This window comes from Oncorhynchus mykiss, chromosome 26 (genome assembly GCF_057628025.1).
Source record: "Oncorhynchus mykiss isolate SJ-2025 chromosome 26, ASM5762802v1, whole genome shotgun sequence".
NCBI classification, from domain to species: Eukaryota; Metazoa; Chordata; class Actinopteri; order Salmoniformes; family Salmonidae; genus Oncorhynchus; species Oncorhynchus mykiss.
The window spans coordinates 42650001-42667500 of NC_143047.1; the positions used below are offsets into that span (position 1 = coordinate 42650001).

Here is a 17500-nt window from a genome sequence, read left to right on the forward strand (position 1 = left end):
TCTGTCTGTCTGTCTGTCTGTCTGTGGGTGTCTGTCTGTGGGTGTCTGTCTGTGGGTGTCTGTCTGTGGGTGTCTGTCTGTCTGGGTGTCTGCCTGGGGGTCTGTCTGTGGGTAGGGAAGAAGTGTGTGCAGGTTTTTGCTCCAACCCACTCCTAACTACCCCCCCTCCCAGGCGATGAGTGAGATGCTGAAGGAGAACAAGTCGTTGCGGAGTCTCAACCTGGAGTCTAACTTCATCACCAGCGCTGGTGCTGCTGCTCTGGTGGACTCTCTCCGAGACAACGACACACTGACTGAGATCAAGATAGACAACCAGGTAACACACGCACACACACACACACACGCACACACTGACTGAGATCAAGATAGACAACCAGGTAACACACACACACACACACACACACACGCACACACTGACTGAGATCAAGATAGACAACCAGGTAACACACACACACACACACACACTGACTGAGATCAAGATAGACAACCAGGTAACACACGCACACACACACACGCACACACTGACTGAGATCAAGATAGACAACCAGGTAACACACACACACACACACACACACACTGACTGAGATCAAGATAGACAACCAGGTAACACACACACACACACACACACACACACACACACACACACACACACACTGACTGAGATCAAGATAGACAACCAGGTAACACACACACACACACACACACACACACACACACACTTCACACTAAATATACACACGCGCACACACACACTCACTGAGATCAAGATAGACATCCAGGTAGCACACACACACACATCACACACACACACACACACACACTCACTGAGATCAAGGTAGACAACCAGGTAGCACACACACACACACACACTCACTGAGATCAAGGTAGACAACCAGGTAGCACACACACACACACACACACATCACACACACACACACACACACACACACTCACTGAGATCAAGGTAGACAACCAGGTAGCACACACACACACACACACACACACACACACTAAATATAAACACACATCACACTAAATACACACATACATGATCACACTAACTATACACACACTAACTCACTACAGGGGGTTTTGTCCAATTTTTCAGGATGGTAAAACGTTTTCAGCTGGAACTTAAAACCAGATCTAAAGTAGAAACTCTAAACAGAGAAAGATCATCTAACAGTCACCAAACATTTAGGACGTCAGGGAGAATCTAGAATTCAAAAACATTTGTCGTGATGTGGGGCCCCCGTTCATTTAGTTACAACGTTTGAGTCACTCAGATTGCTTAAGACATGGCACAATGGTGTAGGATTCAAATGTTCTCTCAGCCACATGGCAAAATGTGTAGGATTCACATGTTCTCTCAGCCACATGGCAAAATGTGTAGGATTCACATGTTCTCTCAGCCACATGGAAAAATGTGTAGGATTCACATGTTCTCTCAGCCACATGGCACAATGGTGTAGGATTCACATGTTCTCTCAGCCACATGGCAAAATGTGTAGGATTCACATGTTCTCTCAGCCACATGGAAAAATGTGTAGGATTCACATGTTCTCTCAGCCACATGGAAAAATGTGTAGGATTCACATGTTCTCTCAGCCACATGGCAAAATGGTGTAGGATTCAAATGTTCTCTCAGCCACATGGCAAAATGTGTAGGATTCACATGTTCTCTCAGCCACATGGCAAAATGGTGTAGGATTCACATGTTCTCTCAGCCACATGGCAAAATGGTGTAGGATTCACATGTTCTCTCAGCCACATGGCAAAATGGTGTAGGATTCACATGTTCTCTCAGCCACATGGCAAAATGGTGTAGGATTCAAATGTTCTCTCAGCCACATGGCAAAATGTGTAGGATTCACATGTTCTGTCAGCCACATGGCACAATGGTGTAGGATTCAAATGTTCTCTCAGCCACATGGCAAAATGTGTAGGATTCACATGTTCTGTCAGCCACATGGCACAATGGTGTAGGATTCACATGTTCTCTCAGCCACATGGCAAAATGGTGTAGGATTCACATGTTCTCTCAGCCACATGGCAAAATGGTGTAGGATTCAAATGTTCTCTCAGCCACATGGCAAAATGTGTAGGATTCAAATGTTCTCTCAGCCACATGGCAAAATGTGTAGGATTCACATGTTCTCTCAGCCACATGGCAAAATGTGTAGAATTCAAATGTTCTGTCAGCCACATGGCAAAATGTGTAGAATTCAAATGTTCTGTCAGCCACATGGCAAAATGTGTAGAATTCAAATGTTCTGTCAGCCACATGTCAAAATGTGTAGAATTCAAATGTTCTCTCAGCCACATGGCAAAATGTGTAGAATTCAAATGTTCTGTCAGCCACATGGCAAAATGTGTAGGATTCACATGTTCTCTCAGCCACATGGCAAAATGTGTAGGATTCACATGTTCTCTTAGCCACATGGCAAAATGTGTAGAATTCAAATGTTCTGTCAGCCACATGGCAAAATGTGTAGGATTCACATGTTCTCTCAGCCACATGGCAAAATGTGTAGGATTCACATGTTCTCTTAGCCACATGGCAAAATGTGTAGAATTCAAATGTTCTGTCAGCCACATGGCAAAATGTGTAGGATTCACATGTTCTCTCAGCCACATGGCAAAATGTGTAGGATTCACATGTTCTCTTAGCCACATGGCAAAATGTGTAGAATTCAAATGTTCTGTCAGCCACATGGCAAAATGTGTAGGATTCACATGTTCTCTCAGCCACATGGCAAATGTGTAGGATTCACATGTTCTCTCAGCCACATGGCAAAATGTGTAGGATTCACATGTTCTCTTAGCCACATGGCAAAATGTGTAGAATTCAAATGTTCTGTCAGCCACATGGCAAAATGTGTAGAATTCAAATGTTCTGTCAGCCACATGGCAAAATGGGTAGAATTCAAATGTTCTGTCAGCCACATGGCAAAATGGTGTAGGATTCACATGTTCTCTCAGCCACATGGCACAATGGTGTAGGATTCAAATGTTCTCTCAGCCACATGGCAAAATGTGTAGGATTCACATGTTCTCTCAGCCACATGGAAAAATGTGTAGGATTCACATGTTCTCTCAGCCACATGGCACAATGGTGTAGGATTAAAATGTTCTCTCAGCCACATGGCAAAATGTGTAGGATTCAAATGTTCTGTCAGCCACATGGCAAAATGTGTAGGATTCACATGTTCTCTCAGCCACATGGCAAAATGTGTAGGATTCACATGTTCTCTTAGCCACATGGCAAAATGTGTAGAATTCAAATGTTCTGTCAGCCACATGGCAAAATGTGTAGGATTCACATGTTCTCTCAGCCACATGGCAAAATGTGTAGGATTCACATGTTCTCTTAGCCACATGGCAAAATGTGTAGAATTCAAATGTTCTGTCAGCCACATGGCAAAATGTGTAGGATTCACATGTTCTCTCAGCCACATGGCAAATGTGTAGGATTCACATGTTCTCTCAGCCACATGGCAAAATGTGTAGGATTCACATGTTCTCTCAGCCACATGGCAAAATGGTGTAGGATTCACATGTTCTCTCAGCCACATGGCAAAATGGTGTAGGATTCACATGTTCTCTCAGCCACATGGCAAAATGGTGTAGGATTCAAATGTTCTCTCAGCCACATGGCAAAATGGTGTAGGATTCACATGTTCTCTCAGCCACATGGCAAAATGGTGTAGGATTCACATGTTCTCTCAGCCACATGGCACAATGGTGTAGGATTCACATGTTCTCTCAGCCACATGGCACAATGGTGTAGGATTCAAATGTTCTCTCAGCCACATGGCAAAATGTGTAGGATTCAAATGTTCTGTCAGCCACATGGCACAATGGTGTAGGATTCACATGTTCTCTCAGCCACATGGCAAAATGGTGTAGGATTCACATGTTCTCTCAGCCACATGGCAAAATGGTGTAGGATTCAAATGTTCTCTCAGCCACATGGCAAAATGGTGTAGGATTCACATGTTCTGTCAGCCACATGGCACAATGGTGTAGGATTCACATGTTCTCTCAGCCACATGGCAAAATGGTGTAGGATTCAAATGTTCTCTCAGCCACATGGCAAAATGTGTAGGATTCACATGTTCTCTCAGCCACATGGCAAAATGTGTAGAATTCAAATGTTCTGTCAGCCACATGGCAAAATGTGTAGAATTCAAATGTTCTGTCAGCCACATGGCAAAATGTGTAGAATTCAAATGTTCTGTCAGCCACATGGCAAAATGTGTAGAATCCAAATGTTCTCTCAGCCACATGGCAAAATGTGTAGAATTCAAATGTTCTGTCAGCCACATGGCAAAATGTGTAGGATTCACATGTTCTCTCAGCCACATGGCAAAATGTGTAGGATTCACATGTTCTCTCAGCCACATGGCAAAATGTGTAGAATTCAAATGTTCTGTCAGCCACATGGCAAAATGTGTAGAATTCAAATGTTCTGTCAGCCACATGGCAAAATGGTGTAGGATTCACATGTTCTGTCAGCCACATGGCAAAATGGGTAGAATTCAAATGTTCTGTCAGCCACATGGCAAAATGGTGTAGGATTCACATGTTCTGTCAGCCACATGGCAAAATGGGTAGAATTCAAATGTTCTGTCAGCCACATGGCAAAATGGTGTAGGATTTATATGTTCTCTCAGGCACATGGCAAAATTGTGTAGGATTCAAATGTTCTGTCAGCCACATGGCAAAATGTGTAGAATTGCAGGAAAATAACTTTAAAACAGCTCCATTTTGTCACTGTGGTCAACAGGAGGGCATCTAAAAAATGTTGGTCGGTGACGCACTGTTGACTTCTCCAGGAGTCAGACCAAGCGGAGTGTGTGTGTGTGGTTCTTGATGTGTGTGTGGTTCTTGATGTGTTTGTGGTTCTTGATGTGTGTGTGTGTGTGGTTCTTGATGTGTGTGTGTGGTTCTTGACGTGTGTGTGTGGTTCTTGACGTGTGTGTGTCTCTACAGAGGCAGCAGCTGGGGACTTCAGTAGAGATGGAGATGGCTAAGATGCTGGAGGACAACAACAGCATAGTGAAGTTTGGCTACCACTTCTGTCAGCAAGGCCCACGGGCTAGAGCTGCTGCTGCTATCACCAAGAACAATGACCTGAGTAAGAACACACACACACACACACACACACACACACACACACACACACACCATCACTCAGCTTTTAGGATTAGCCTCTTTTGGGCCAATCCTATAACACAGTATATTATACTACAGTCTGTGACTATAACACAGTATATTATACTACAGTCAGTCTGACAGGGTTACTATAATACAGTATATTATACTACAGTCAGACTGACTATAACACAGTATATTATACTACAGTCAGACTGACTATAACACAGTATATTATACTACAGTCAGTCTGACAGGGTTACTATAACACAGTATATTATACTACAGTCAGACTGACTATAACACAGTATATTATACTACAGTCAGACTGACTATAACACAGTATATTATACTACAGTCAGACTGACTATAACACAGTATATTATACTACAGTCAGACTGACTATAACGCAGTATATTATACTACAGTCAGTCTGACAGGGTTACTATAACACAGTATATTATACTACAGTCAAACTGACTATAACACAGTATATTATACTACAGGCAGACTGACTATAACACAGTATATTATACTACAGTCAGACTGACTATAACACAGTATATTATACTACAGTCAGTCTGACAGGGTTACTATAACACAGTATATTATACTACAGTCAGACTAACTATAACACAGTATAGTTACAGTCAGACTGACAGGGTTACTATAACACAGTATATTATACTACTGTCATACTGACAGGGTTACTATAACACAGTATATTATACTATAGTCAGTCTGACTATAACACAGTATATTATACTACAATCAGACTGACTATAACACAGTATATTATACTACTATCAGACTGACTATAACACAGTATATTATACTACAATCAGACTGACTATAACACAGTATGTTATACTACAGTCAGACTGACTATAACACAGTATATTATACTACAGTCAGACTGACAGGGTTACTATAACACAGTATATAATACTATAGTCAGACTGACTATAACACAGTATATTATACTACAGTCAGACTGACAGGGTTACTATAACACAGTATATTATACTACAGTCAGTCTGACTATAACACAGTATATTATACTACAGTCAGTCTGACTATAACACAGTATATTATACTACAGTCAGACTGACTATAACACAGTATATTATACTACAGTCAGACTGACAGGGTTACTATAACACAGTATATTATACTACAGTCAGTCTGACTATAACACAGTATATTATACTACAGGCAGACTGACTATAACACAGTATATTATACTACAGTCAGTCTGACTATAACACAGTATATTATACTACAGTCAGTCTGACTATAACACAGTATATTATACTACAGGCAGACTGACTATAACACAGTATATTATACTACAGTCAGTCTGACTATAACACAGTATATTATACTACAGTCAGACTGACTATAACACAGTATATTATACTACAGTCAGACTGACTATAACACAGTATATTATACTACAGTCTGACTGACAGGGTTACTATAACACAGTATATTATACTACAGTCTGACTGACAGGGTTACTATAACACAGTATATTATACTACAGTCTGACTGACAGGGTTACTATAACACAGTATATTATACTACAGTCAGACTGACTATAACACAGTATATTATACTACAGTCAGTCTGATAGGGTTACTATAACAGTGTTATATCATAATTCTACCATCTCAAAGACACATTTCCAGCTGTTTCCATGGTGACGCAGAGGGTGGGTGGATTTGGTTCATGTTGTTTTATACCCAGGGCTTTGGTGAGGACGACATTTAGCTTCTCTTCTTGAAGACAGACTTTTTTCTTCTAGTCCTGTTGAAAGAGCTCTTCCTCCTTTCTTTCCTGTCGTTTGACATTGTTCCCTCTCTCCTCTTGTCCTGTCTGAAGCCCAGGGCCTCTCTCCTCCTGTCTTGTCGGAAGCCCTGGGCCTCTCTCCTCTTGTCCTGTCTGAAGCCCTGGGCCTCTCTCCTCCTGTCCTGTCTGAAGCCCTGGGCCTCTCTCCTCCTGTCCTGTCTGAAGCCCTGGGCCTCTCTCCTCCTGTCCTGTCTGAAGCCCTGGGCCTCTCTCCTCTTGTCCTGTCTGAAGCCCTGGGCCTCTCTCCTCTTGTCCTGTCTGAAGCCCAGGGCCCCTCTCCTCTTGTCCTGTCTGAAGCCCTGGGCCTCTCTCCTCTTGTCCTGTCTGAAGCCCTGGGCCTCTCTCCTCCTGTCCTGTCTGAAGCCCAGGGCCTCTCTCCTCCTGTCCTGTCTGAAGCCCAGGGCCTCTCTCCTCCTGTCCTGTCTGAAGCCCTTCGTTAGCATAAGGCTGGTTTGACTTCTTCGTTAGCATAAGGCTGGTTTGACTTCTTCGTTAGCATAAGGCTGGTTTGACTTCTTCGTTAGCATAAGGCTGGTTTGACTTCTTCGTTAGCATAAGGCTGGTTTGACCTCTTCGTTAGCATAAGGCTGGTTTGACTGTTCGTTAGCATAAGGCTGGTTTGACTTCTTCTTTAGCATACGGCTGGTTTGACTTCTTCGTTAGCATACGGCTGGTTTGACCTCTTCGTTAGCATAAGGCTGGTTTGACCTCTTCGTTAGCATAAGCTGGATTGACCTCTTCGTTAGCATACGGCTGGTTTGACTCTGACGTGGGCTGGTTTGACTCTGACGTGGGCTGGTTTGACTCTGACGTGGGCTGGTTTGACTCTGACGTGGGCTGGTTTGACTGACGGGGGCTTGTATGCACTTTAAAATCATAGGGTTGGACTCTTCTGTCTCTTCTGACCAGCACGGGACTGTTTTAGGATTGTTTGATCACCATGTTGTTTGCTGTGTTTTGATCAAGTTTCTATCTCACTGTATAATTCCTCCTTGTCCTCTTCTCCTTGTCCTCTTCCTGTCTTCTCTCCAGTCCGCAAGAGGCGAGTGGAGGGGGACCAGTAAGAGGCGGAGCCTGTCATGTCTCCCAGACCTGTCCCGTCGTCTCATCTCGCCGTATGGAATACATTTTCAGCCAATCCCCTGGTCTCATCTCACCGTGGACGTTAAAGTCTTGTGCCAAAACCCGGAGCAAGGCGCCCTCAACCAGACCGGGACTGTGAGTCCCAAATGGCACCCTTGTTCCCTACGTAGTGCACTACTTATGATCCGAGCCCTAGGGGCTGTGATCGTGCCCTATAGAGAATAGGGTTCCATTTGAGACCCAGCTAACATCATCTATCTGAGGAGAAGAGAAATAACTGGAATAGCTCTCTCTAGTACCTACATATCTATACACACATGTTGTTGTTGTTGTTGTTATTATTATTGTTTATTATACTATTGTTAGAACTACAGCTGTACATCTTATTGTTTAGTTTTTTCAGTTCATTTCAGGCGCTTTCTTTTTTTAAATTTTCTCTGAATGATTTATTTTCTGTTTTTTTTTTACTGTGTTTAGAGCAACATGAACAGTACTGTAATCTAACCAAGTAACCATGGTTTTAAACATACTATCCTAACCTCTGACCTCTAACCCTACAGTGGTATAGGGCCCTGACCTCCAACCCCTACAGTGGTACGGGACAGGCCTCCCTAGCTAGACTGCTGTATCTCTTGGTTCTGAAAGCTCTTGGTTCTGATCAGTGCTTCCTACACAGGGGGAAGAGTGAGGTTGATGTGATGGTAGGGCTGTCTGTTAACCTCCTGGGGTGGATGTGGTGGGTTGTCCTGGTAGGGCTGTCTGTTTAACCTCCTGGGGTGGATGTGGTGGGTTGTCCTGGTAGGGCTGTCTGTTAACCTCCTGGGGTGGATGTGGTGGGTTGTCCTGGTAGGGCTGTCTGTTTAACCTCCTGGGGTGGATGTGGTGGGTTGTCCTGGTAGGGCTGTCTGTTAACCTCCTGGGGTGGATGTGGTAGATTGTCCTGGTAGGGCTGTCTGTTTAACCTCCTGGGGTGGATGTGGTGGGTTGTCCTGGTAGGGCTGTCTGTTAACCTCCTGGGGTGGATGTGGTGGGTTGTCCTGGTAGGGCTGTCTGTTAACCTCCTGGGGTGGATGTGGTGGGTTGTCCTGGTAGGGCTGTCTGTTAACCTCCTGGGGTGGATGTGGTGGGTTGGCCTGGTAGGGCTGTCTGTTTAACCTCCTGGGGTGGATGTGGTGGGTTGTCCTGGTAGGGCTGTCTGTTAACCTCCTGGGGTGGATGTGGTGGGTTGGCCTGGTAGGGCTGTCTGTTAACCTCCTGGGGTGGATGTGGTGGGTTGTCCTGGTAGGGCTGTCTGTTAACCTCCTGGGGTGGATGTGGTGGGTTGGCCTGGTAGGGCTGTCTGTTAACCTCCTGGGGTGGATGTGGTGGGTTGGTGCAGCTGTAGTGTACTCTGAGGAGTGTATGAGAACAGCTGCCTCTCTGAAAAAGTCTCAAGCCCTGAAGAACGTTTATAGATGTCTTAATACTGTCGTAAAGAATTTAAAGTCTTAAAGAATTAAAGTCTTACAATTGATAATACGGTGGATCTCTTTCAATCAAAACAGTTTTTTTTTTCTAAATCGATTCAGACTCCGATTTAATGGTTTTATTTTATGTCCCTCTATGTCACTGGGAAACGTATGTGGATGTTATTTAACCAAGTAAATACGAGGTTTTTAAATCCACGACGATGAAGCATTGACCTGATCTTCTGCTCTCCTGTTATTGGTCTGGCGTGAACGTCAGCTCAACCAATGGGCTTCTCCGATACTGAACCATGCCAAAGACTAATATGCAGCGCTTACATACATACTGGAGGAGATGCCACTCCATGTCACTATATTCTCTTTAGATTACACATATCCTGTCAGAGAGTAGGTTAGATTAGACAGAAAACAACATCTGGGTTCATTACACTTGTTTTTTTAATTTGAAGAATACAATGTCGAGAGTAAGAGTACAATGTCGTCATTTTTGATGTGCACTGTGTTCCTTCTCTCTGCTGGGCTGTTGTTGCTTATGGCGATGGAACAAGGAAAGATGGCCGTCAAGTGTCTGTGTGAAGGAATGTCATGGTAATGAGAGAGACGCAGGAGAGAGCAACACACCACACACACACACAGTGGTCTGGAACCGGCTCCTAGCCCTGGCATGCTACTCACTATGGAAGAAAACCAACATGCTGTGTTAAACTCAGCTGGATTCTCCGGAGAACACTAGCCTGCTGTAAAACAGACAAAATACAGCCTGATGTTGACACTCACCATTTATAGAGAATTACAAACTGGGTGGTTCAAGCCCTGAATGCTGATTGGCTGACAGCTGTGGTACATCAGACCGTATACCACGGGTATGACACAACATTTAATTTTTACTGCTCTACTTACGTTGGTAACCAGTTTCTAATAGCAATAAGGCACCTTGGGGGTTTATATGGCAAATATACCACGGCTAAGGGCTGTGTCAAGGCACTCCACGCTGCGTCGTGCATAAGAACAGCCCTTAGCTGTGGTATATTGGCACTATACCACCCCCTCTCCGTGCCTTATTGTTTAATTACAGGCTGGCCTCCTGGACTCACATGAATCCTACTGGACCAAAACTGCTGAATCTGTGTCCAGGAAACTGGTCCTATGTGTTGTTAATGTGGTAATCTGGAGTAGGAAGTCCTCGTGTTGAGATCATGTGGTTTGTCTGGACCAATACGATGCTCGTGTTTAGTTTCTTAATCACATCTGGTGAACCAGCCAGTTAGTCAGCCTTGATTCTGTGGGTGGGATAGAGCGATGTGATTGGCTGACTAAGGTTATTTGGAGTGATGCTGTCTGCTTAACTATAATGTCTGAATCCCAAATGGTTCCCTGTTCCTTATATGGTGTGCTTCCTGTTGACCAGGGCCCATAGGGTGTAACCCAGGCTATAATAACCTGGCTCTGTGCTCTGCTCTGTCCATAATCTGATCTTAATCATGTATATTGTTATAGTTGACCATCTCATAATGTTTAACCCTCACACACATTCCACACCGTCACACATACACCTGTGTGTATCAAGTAAATGTAAAGATGATTTAGATTTTTTTGTATGGTGAAGCTCCATGTCTGAGACTAAAGAGTAGAGGAAGTAGGAAGCTGTACTGTTAATATTAACCACCAAGCCTGCTAGAAAGGCCATGTCAACTATAATACGTCCTCAACCAATAAATGATTTTACATACGCTGTTCCTCTCTGTTGTCTTAACGTTTCATCCATGTGGTTCATGTGCAGTATTTTATAGTCCTACTGAATTCAATTCAATAACTTTTTTTAAAATTGTTTCCCAAGGTGAACTTTTTTATGGTGTTGTAATCAATGTCTTTGTCCCAGGAAGAGCAATCCGTCTCAACATCATGCATTTATCAGATCCCAAACACAACGCAGGACATCACACTGGCTGTTCAACAAGTACAGAGTGGTAGTGTACTCTGTTCTAGTGGAAATGAATCCAGATCACAGTTGTGTGATTCCCTTTGGAACTCACCTTGGGTTCAAAGGGCATTCCCATAGCGATAGTGATACGGGCAGGTCGTTATATACACTGAACAAAAATATAAACGCAACATTAAGTATTTTCAAAGATTTTACTGAGTTTACATTTCATATAAGGAAAATCCGTCAATTGAAAAATGCATTAGGCTCTAATCTATGGATTTGACATGACTGGGAATACAGATATGTATCTGTTGGTCATAGAAACCAGTCAATATCTGGTGTGACCACCATTTGCCTCATGCAGCGTGACACATCTCCTTCACATAGAGTTGATCAGACTGTTGATTGTGGAATGTTGTCCCACTCCTCTTCAATGGCTGTGTGAAGTTGCTGGAAATGGGCTGGGAACTGGAACACGCTGTTCTATACGTTGATCCAGAGCATCCCAAACATGCTCAATGGGTGACATGTCTGGTGAGAATGCAGGCCATGGGACATTTTCAGCTTCCAGGAATTGTGTACAGATCCTTGCGACATGAGGCCGTGCGTTATCATGCTGAAACATGAGGTGATGGAGGTGAATGAACGCCACGACAACAGACCTCTCAATCTGTTTAAGGTTATTTCTGTGCATTCAAATTGCCATCAATAAAAGGCACATTTATTTGTAGCTTATGCCTGCCCACACCATAACCCGACATCAGCAAACCATCAGTGGGTAAATGCTCACCTTTGATGGCCACTGGCACGCTGGAGAAGTGTGCTCTTCTCTGATAAATCCCGGTTTCAACTGTACTGGGCAGATAGACTTTTTAATTTAAAATGTAATCTTCATTTAACTTGGCAAGTCAGTTTAAGAACAAATTCTTATTTACAATGACGGCCTACCAAAAGACAAAAGGCCTCCTGCGTGGACGGGGGTCCTGGGATTAAACATAAATACAATATAAATATAGGACAAAACACACATCACAACAAGACAGACAACACAACACGACATAAAGAGAGACCTAAGACAACAACATAGCAAGACAGACAACACAACACGACATAAAGAGAGACCTAAGACAACAACATAGCAAGACAGACAACACAACACGACATAAAGAGAGACCTAAGACAACAACATAGCAAGACAGACAACACAACACGACATAAAGAGAGACCTAAAGACAACAACATAGCAAGGCAGCAACACATGACAACACAGCATGGTAGCAACACAACACAACAACAACATGGTAGCAGAACAAAACATGGTACAAACATTATTGGGCCCAGACAACAGCACAAAGGTAGAGACAGCAATACATCACGCAAAGCAGCCACAACTGTCAGTAAGAGTGTCCATGATTGAGTCTCTGAATGAAGAGATGGAGATAAAACTGTCCAGTTTGAGTGTTTTGTTGCAGCTCGTTCCAGTCGCTAGCTGCAGAGAACTGAAAAGAGGAGCGACCCAGGGATGTGATGACCATGCTCTTTAATCAGCTTCTTGATATGCCACACGATGCTCACTAACATGGATGGAAACAAATTTGTGCACAACATTTGAGAGAAATAAGCTTTTTGTACGAATGGACATTTTCTGGGATGATTTTTTTCAGTTCATGGGACCAACACTTTACATGTTGCGTTTATATTTTTGTTCAGTGTAGTTGGAAGGATTCTACAGGAGTGTGTGTGTGTGTGTGTGTGTGTGTGTGTGTGTGTGTGTGTGTGTGTGTGTGTGTGTGAGACGTCCTCTAATTAGATCCAGTTTCTGTGATTGTTTGCACATGCCTGCAGGATGATGTCATGAGTGACTACATTCCTCTCTGGGTTAACTGTGGCAGTGTTGGATCTCACTGCCCTAGTGTGTGAGGGGGGGGGGGGTTGGATCCCACTTTCATAATGTGTGTGTGTGTAGCGTTGGATCTGGTTGCCGTAGTGGACCTCTGTGGGACTCTGGCCAGAGGGGAAATGAATGAGTCATGAGTTTCCACTCCCTGAGAAGACAGAGAGAGAAAGAAAGAGAGAGAGAGAGAGAGAAGAATGGAGAACAGATCATGAGAACAGTTTCCATCTCTCTCTCTCTCTCTCTCATGTATGGGGTGTTATCACAGCAGAGGTCTGTACTGTAATAGAGAACACTGAAGCAGCAGTTGTGGTGTAACCATGGTTACCAGACAAGCTCTCTCGACGTTCCACAGAATATAATAGAAACTGATCATAGAAATGGACAAGTTATTGTCCACCCAGTGTCATACCCAACATCATAATCAAACATTAGAATTTCACAAAGACAGATGTAAGAGATATATAGGCCTAGAGATATCAGAGATATAGAGATATAGGCCTAGAGATATCAGAGATATAGAGATATAGGCCTAGAGATATCAGAGATATGGGTCTAGAGATATAGAGATATGGGCCTAGAGATATCAGAGATATAGAGATATGGGCCTAGAGATATCAGAGATATAGGCCTAGAGATATCAGAAATATAGAGATAGAGATATAGGCCTAGAGATATAGGCCTAGAGATATCAGAGATATAGATATATGGGCCTAGAGATATCAGAGATATAGAGATATGGACCTAGAGATATCAGAGATATAGAGATATAGGCCTAGAGATATCAGAGATGTAGAGATATGGGCCTAGAGATACCAGAGATATAGAGATATGTGCCTTCAGATATCAGAGATATAGAGATATGGGCCTAGAGATATCACAGATATAGAGATATGGGCCTAGAGATATCAGAGATATAGGCCTAGAGATATCAGAAATATAGAGATGGAGATATAGAGATATAGGCCTAGAGATATCAGAGATATGGAGATATGGGCCTAGATATATCAGCGATATAGAGATAAGGGCCTAGAGATATCAGAAATATAGAGATATGGGCCTAGAGATATCAGAGATATAGAGATATGGGCCTAGAGATATCAGAAATATAGAGATATGGGCCTAGCGATATCAGAGATATAGAGATATAGAGATATGGGCCTAGAGATATAGAGATATGGGCATAGAGATTATAGAGATATGGGCCTAGAGATATCAGAGATATAGAGATATAGGCCTAGAGATATCAGAGATATAGAGATATAGGCCTAGAGATATGGAGATATAGAGATATGCAGAGAAGCCCTTCTCACAGGTAGTAAGTAAGTGAATGCAGCTGAAGCCAATAAGACTTGGATCAGTTTTTTGCCTGTGAAGTGAGGTCAGGCAAGCTGGAGTTCAGATGAGATTATGAGATTTATAGTTCTGTCGTCTGAAATCAGTTTTAATGAGAAGCTTTGCCAGATCAGGCCTAGGGTTTTACTGCAGTGGTAGAAGTCGCCCCTAATCACAGATTTATTTATTTCACCTTTATTTAACCAGGTAGGCAACTTGAGAACAAGTTCTCATTTACAATTGCGACCTGGCCAAGATAAAGCAAAGCAGTTCGACAGATACAACGACACAGAGTTACACATGGAGTAAAACAAACATACAGTCAATAATACAGTATAAACAAGTCTATATACGATGTGAGCAAATGAGGTGAGATAAGGAAGGTAAAGGCAAAAAAAGGCCATGGTGGCAAAGTAAATACAATATAGCAAGTAAAACACTGGAATGGTAGATTTGCAATGGAAGAATGTGCAAAATAAATTAATTAATTAAATACAGTAGGGAAAGAGGTAGTTGTTTGGGCTAAATTATAGGTGGGCTATGTACAGGTGCAGTAATCTGTGAGCTGCTCTGACAGTTGGTGCTTAAAGCTAGTGAGGGAGATAAGTGTTTCCAGTTTCAGAGATTTTTGTAGTTCGTTCCAGTCATTGGCAGCAGAGAACTGGAAGGAGAGGCGGCCAAAGAAAGAATTGGTTTTGGGGGTGACTAGAGAGATATACCTGCTGGAGCGTGTGCTACAGGTGGGAGATGCTATGGTGACCAGCGAGCTGAGATAAGGGGAGACTTTACCTAGCAGGGTCTTGTAGATGACATGGAGCCAGTGGGTTTGGCGACGAGTATGAAGCGAGGGCCAGCCAACGAGAGCGTACAGGTCGCAATGGTGGGTAGTATATGGGGCTTTGGTGACAAAACGGATTGCACTGTGATAGACTGCATCCAATTTGTTGAGTAGGGTATTGGAGGCTATTTTGTAAATTACATCGCCAAAGTCGAGGATTGGTAGGATGGTCAGTTTTACAAGGGTATGTTTGGCAGCATGAGTGAAGGATGCTTTGTTGCGAAATAGGAAGCCAATTCTAGATTTAACTTTGGATTGGAGATGTTTGATATGGGTCTGGAAGGAGAGTTTACAGTCTAACCAGACACCTAGGTATTTGTAGTTGTCCACGTATTCTAAGTCAGAGCCGTCCAGAGTAGTGATGTTGGACAGGCGGGCAGGTGCAGGTAGCGATCGGTTGAAGAGCATGCATTTAGTTTTACTTGTATTTAAGAGCAATTGGAGGCCACGGAAGGAGTTGTATGGCATTGAAGCTTGCCTGGAGGGTTGTTAACACAGTGTCCAAAGAAGGGCCAGAAGTATACAGAATGGTGTCGTCTGCGTAGAGGTGGATCAGAGACTCACCAGCAGCAAGAGCGACCTCATTGATGTATACAGAGAAGAGAGTCGGTCCAAGAATTGAACACTGTGGCACCCCCATAGAGACTGATCTAGGACCAGATGACTTCACTCTCCAGTCCAAACCATTAGGGGGATGGAAAACTGTAGACCTGATCCTAGGCCAGTGGCTAGGTACAGCTCTGACCCTAGATCAGTGGTAGGGACAGATCTGACCCGAGATCAGTGGTTAGGGACAGCTCTGACCCTGGATCAGTGGTTAGGGACAGCTCTGACCCTGGATCAGTGGTTAGGGACAGGTCTGACCCTAGATCAGTGGCTAGGGACAGCTCTGACCCGAGATCAGTGGTAGGGACAGATCTGACCCGAGATCAGTGGCTAGGTACAGCTCTGACCCTAGATCAGTGGTAGGGACAGATCTGACCCGAGATCAGTGGTTAGGGACAGCTCTGACCCGAGATCAGTGGCTAGGTACAGCTCTGACCCGAGATCAGTGGTTAGGGACAGCTCTGACCCTAGATCAGTGGTTAGGGACAGCTCTGACCCTAGATCAGTGGTTAGGGACATCTCTGACCCTAGATCAGTGGTTAGGGACAGCTCTGACCCTAGATCAGTGGTTAGGGACAGGTCTGACCCGAGATCAGTGGTTAGGGACAGATCTGACCCTAGATCAGTGGTAGGGACAGATCTGACCCTAGATCAGTGGTTAGGGACGGCTCTGACCCTGGATCAGTGGTTAGGGACAGATCTGACCCTAGATCAGTGGTTAGGGGCAGCTCTGACCCTAGATCAGTGGTAGGGACGGCTCTGACCCTGGATCAGTGGTTAGGGACAGATCTGACCCTGGATCAGTGGTTAGGGACAGATCTGACCCTAGATCAGTGGTAGGGACAGCTCTGACCCTGGATCAGTGGTTTTTCTATTCCTATTGATGCGTTCCTATTCCTTCCAAATGTTCTTATGATTTCCTTATTGATTAAACACACAGGCGTTTGTGTTATTAAATGTGACCATCATTACTGAGTGTGTGTGGTTTTGTCAGGATCACGGGCAGGGTTAGAGGGTGGGGCATAGGACTCTGTGTGGGCTGCGATCATGTTGAGAATAAACAAACCAACTGGACTGAATCCAGGGTCAAGGTGAACAGGGATGATGTAACACGCACACAGCGTGGCAGCAGTGAGTTTGGTTTCCGGGTGTGAAGCATGTGTGCATGTGTGTGTGTGTAAAGTCACCCCAGGTCGACCTGTAGTTAAGAGCACAATGTGAGTGATAGAGCATGTCAGTACAACTCCCCTCTCTCTCTCTTCTGGCAGCAGACAGGGAGTTTGTTTTCTCTCTCTCTCTCTCTCTCTCTCTCTCTCTTTCTCTCTCGCTCTCTCTTTATCTCTCTC

The 17500-nt window shown here is 43.9% G+C and overlaps 1 protein-coding gene across 2 annotated transcripts in view; it reads left to right on the plus strand.

The window, feature by feature from the left end:
• tmod2 (tropomodulin 2) overlaps positions 1 to 11286 on the plus strand; it is a 52719-nt gene extending 41433 nt beyond the window's left edge. For both annotated transcript variants that reach the window (XM_090223158.1, XM_090223157.1), the window contains exons 8-10: positions 173 to 316; positions 4996 to 5140; positions 8041 to 11286. In XM_090223158.1, coding sequence (XP_090079284.1) covers positions 173 to 316; positions 4996 to 5140; positions 8041 to 8072 — 321 coding nt within the window. In that variant the 3' untranslated portion in view covers positions 8073 to 11286. The remainder of the gene's footprint in view (positions 1 to 172; positions 317 to 4995; positions 5141 to 8040) is intronic.
• Positions 11287 to 17500: the final 6214 nt, after the last annotated feature.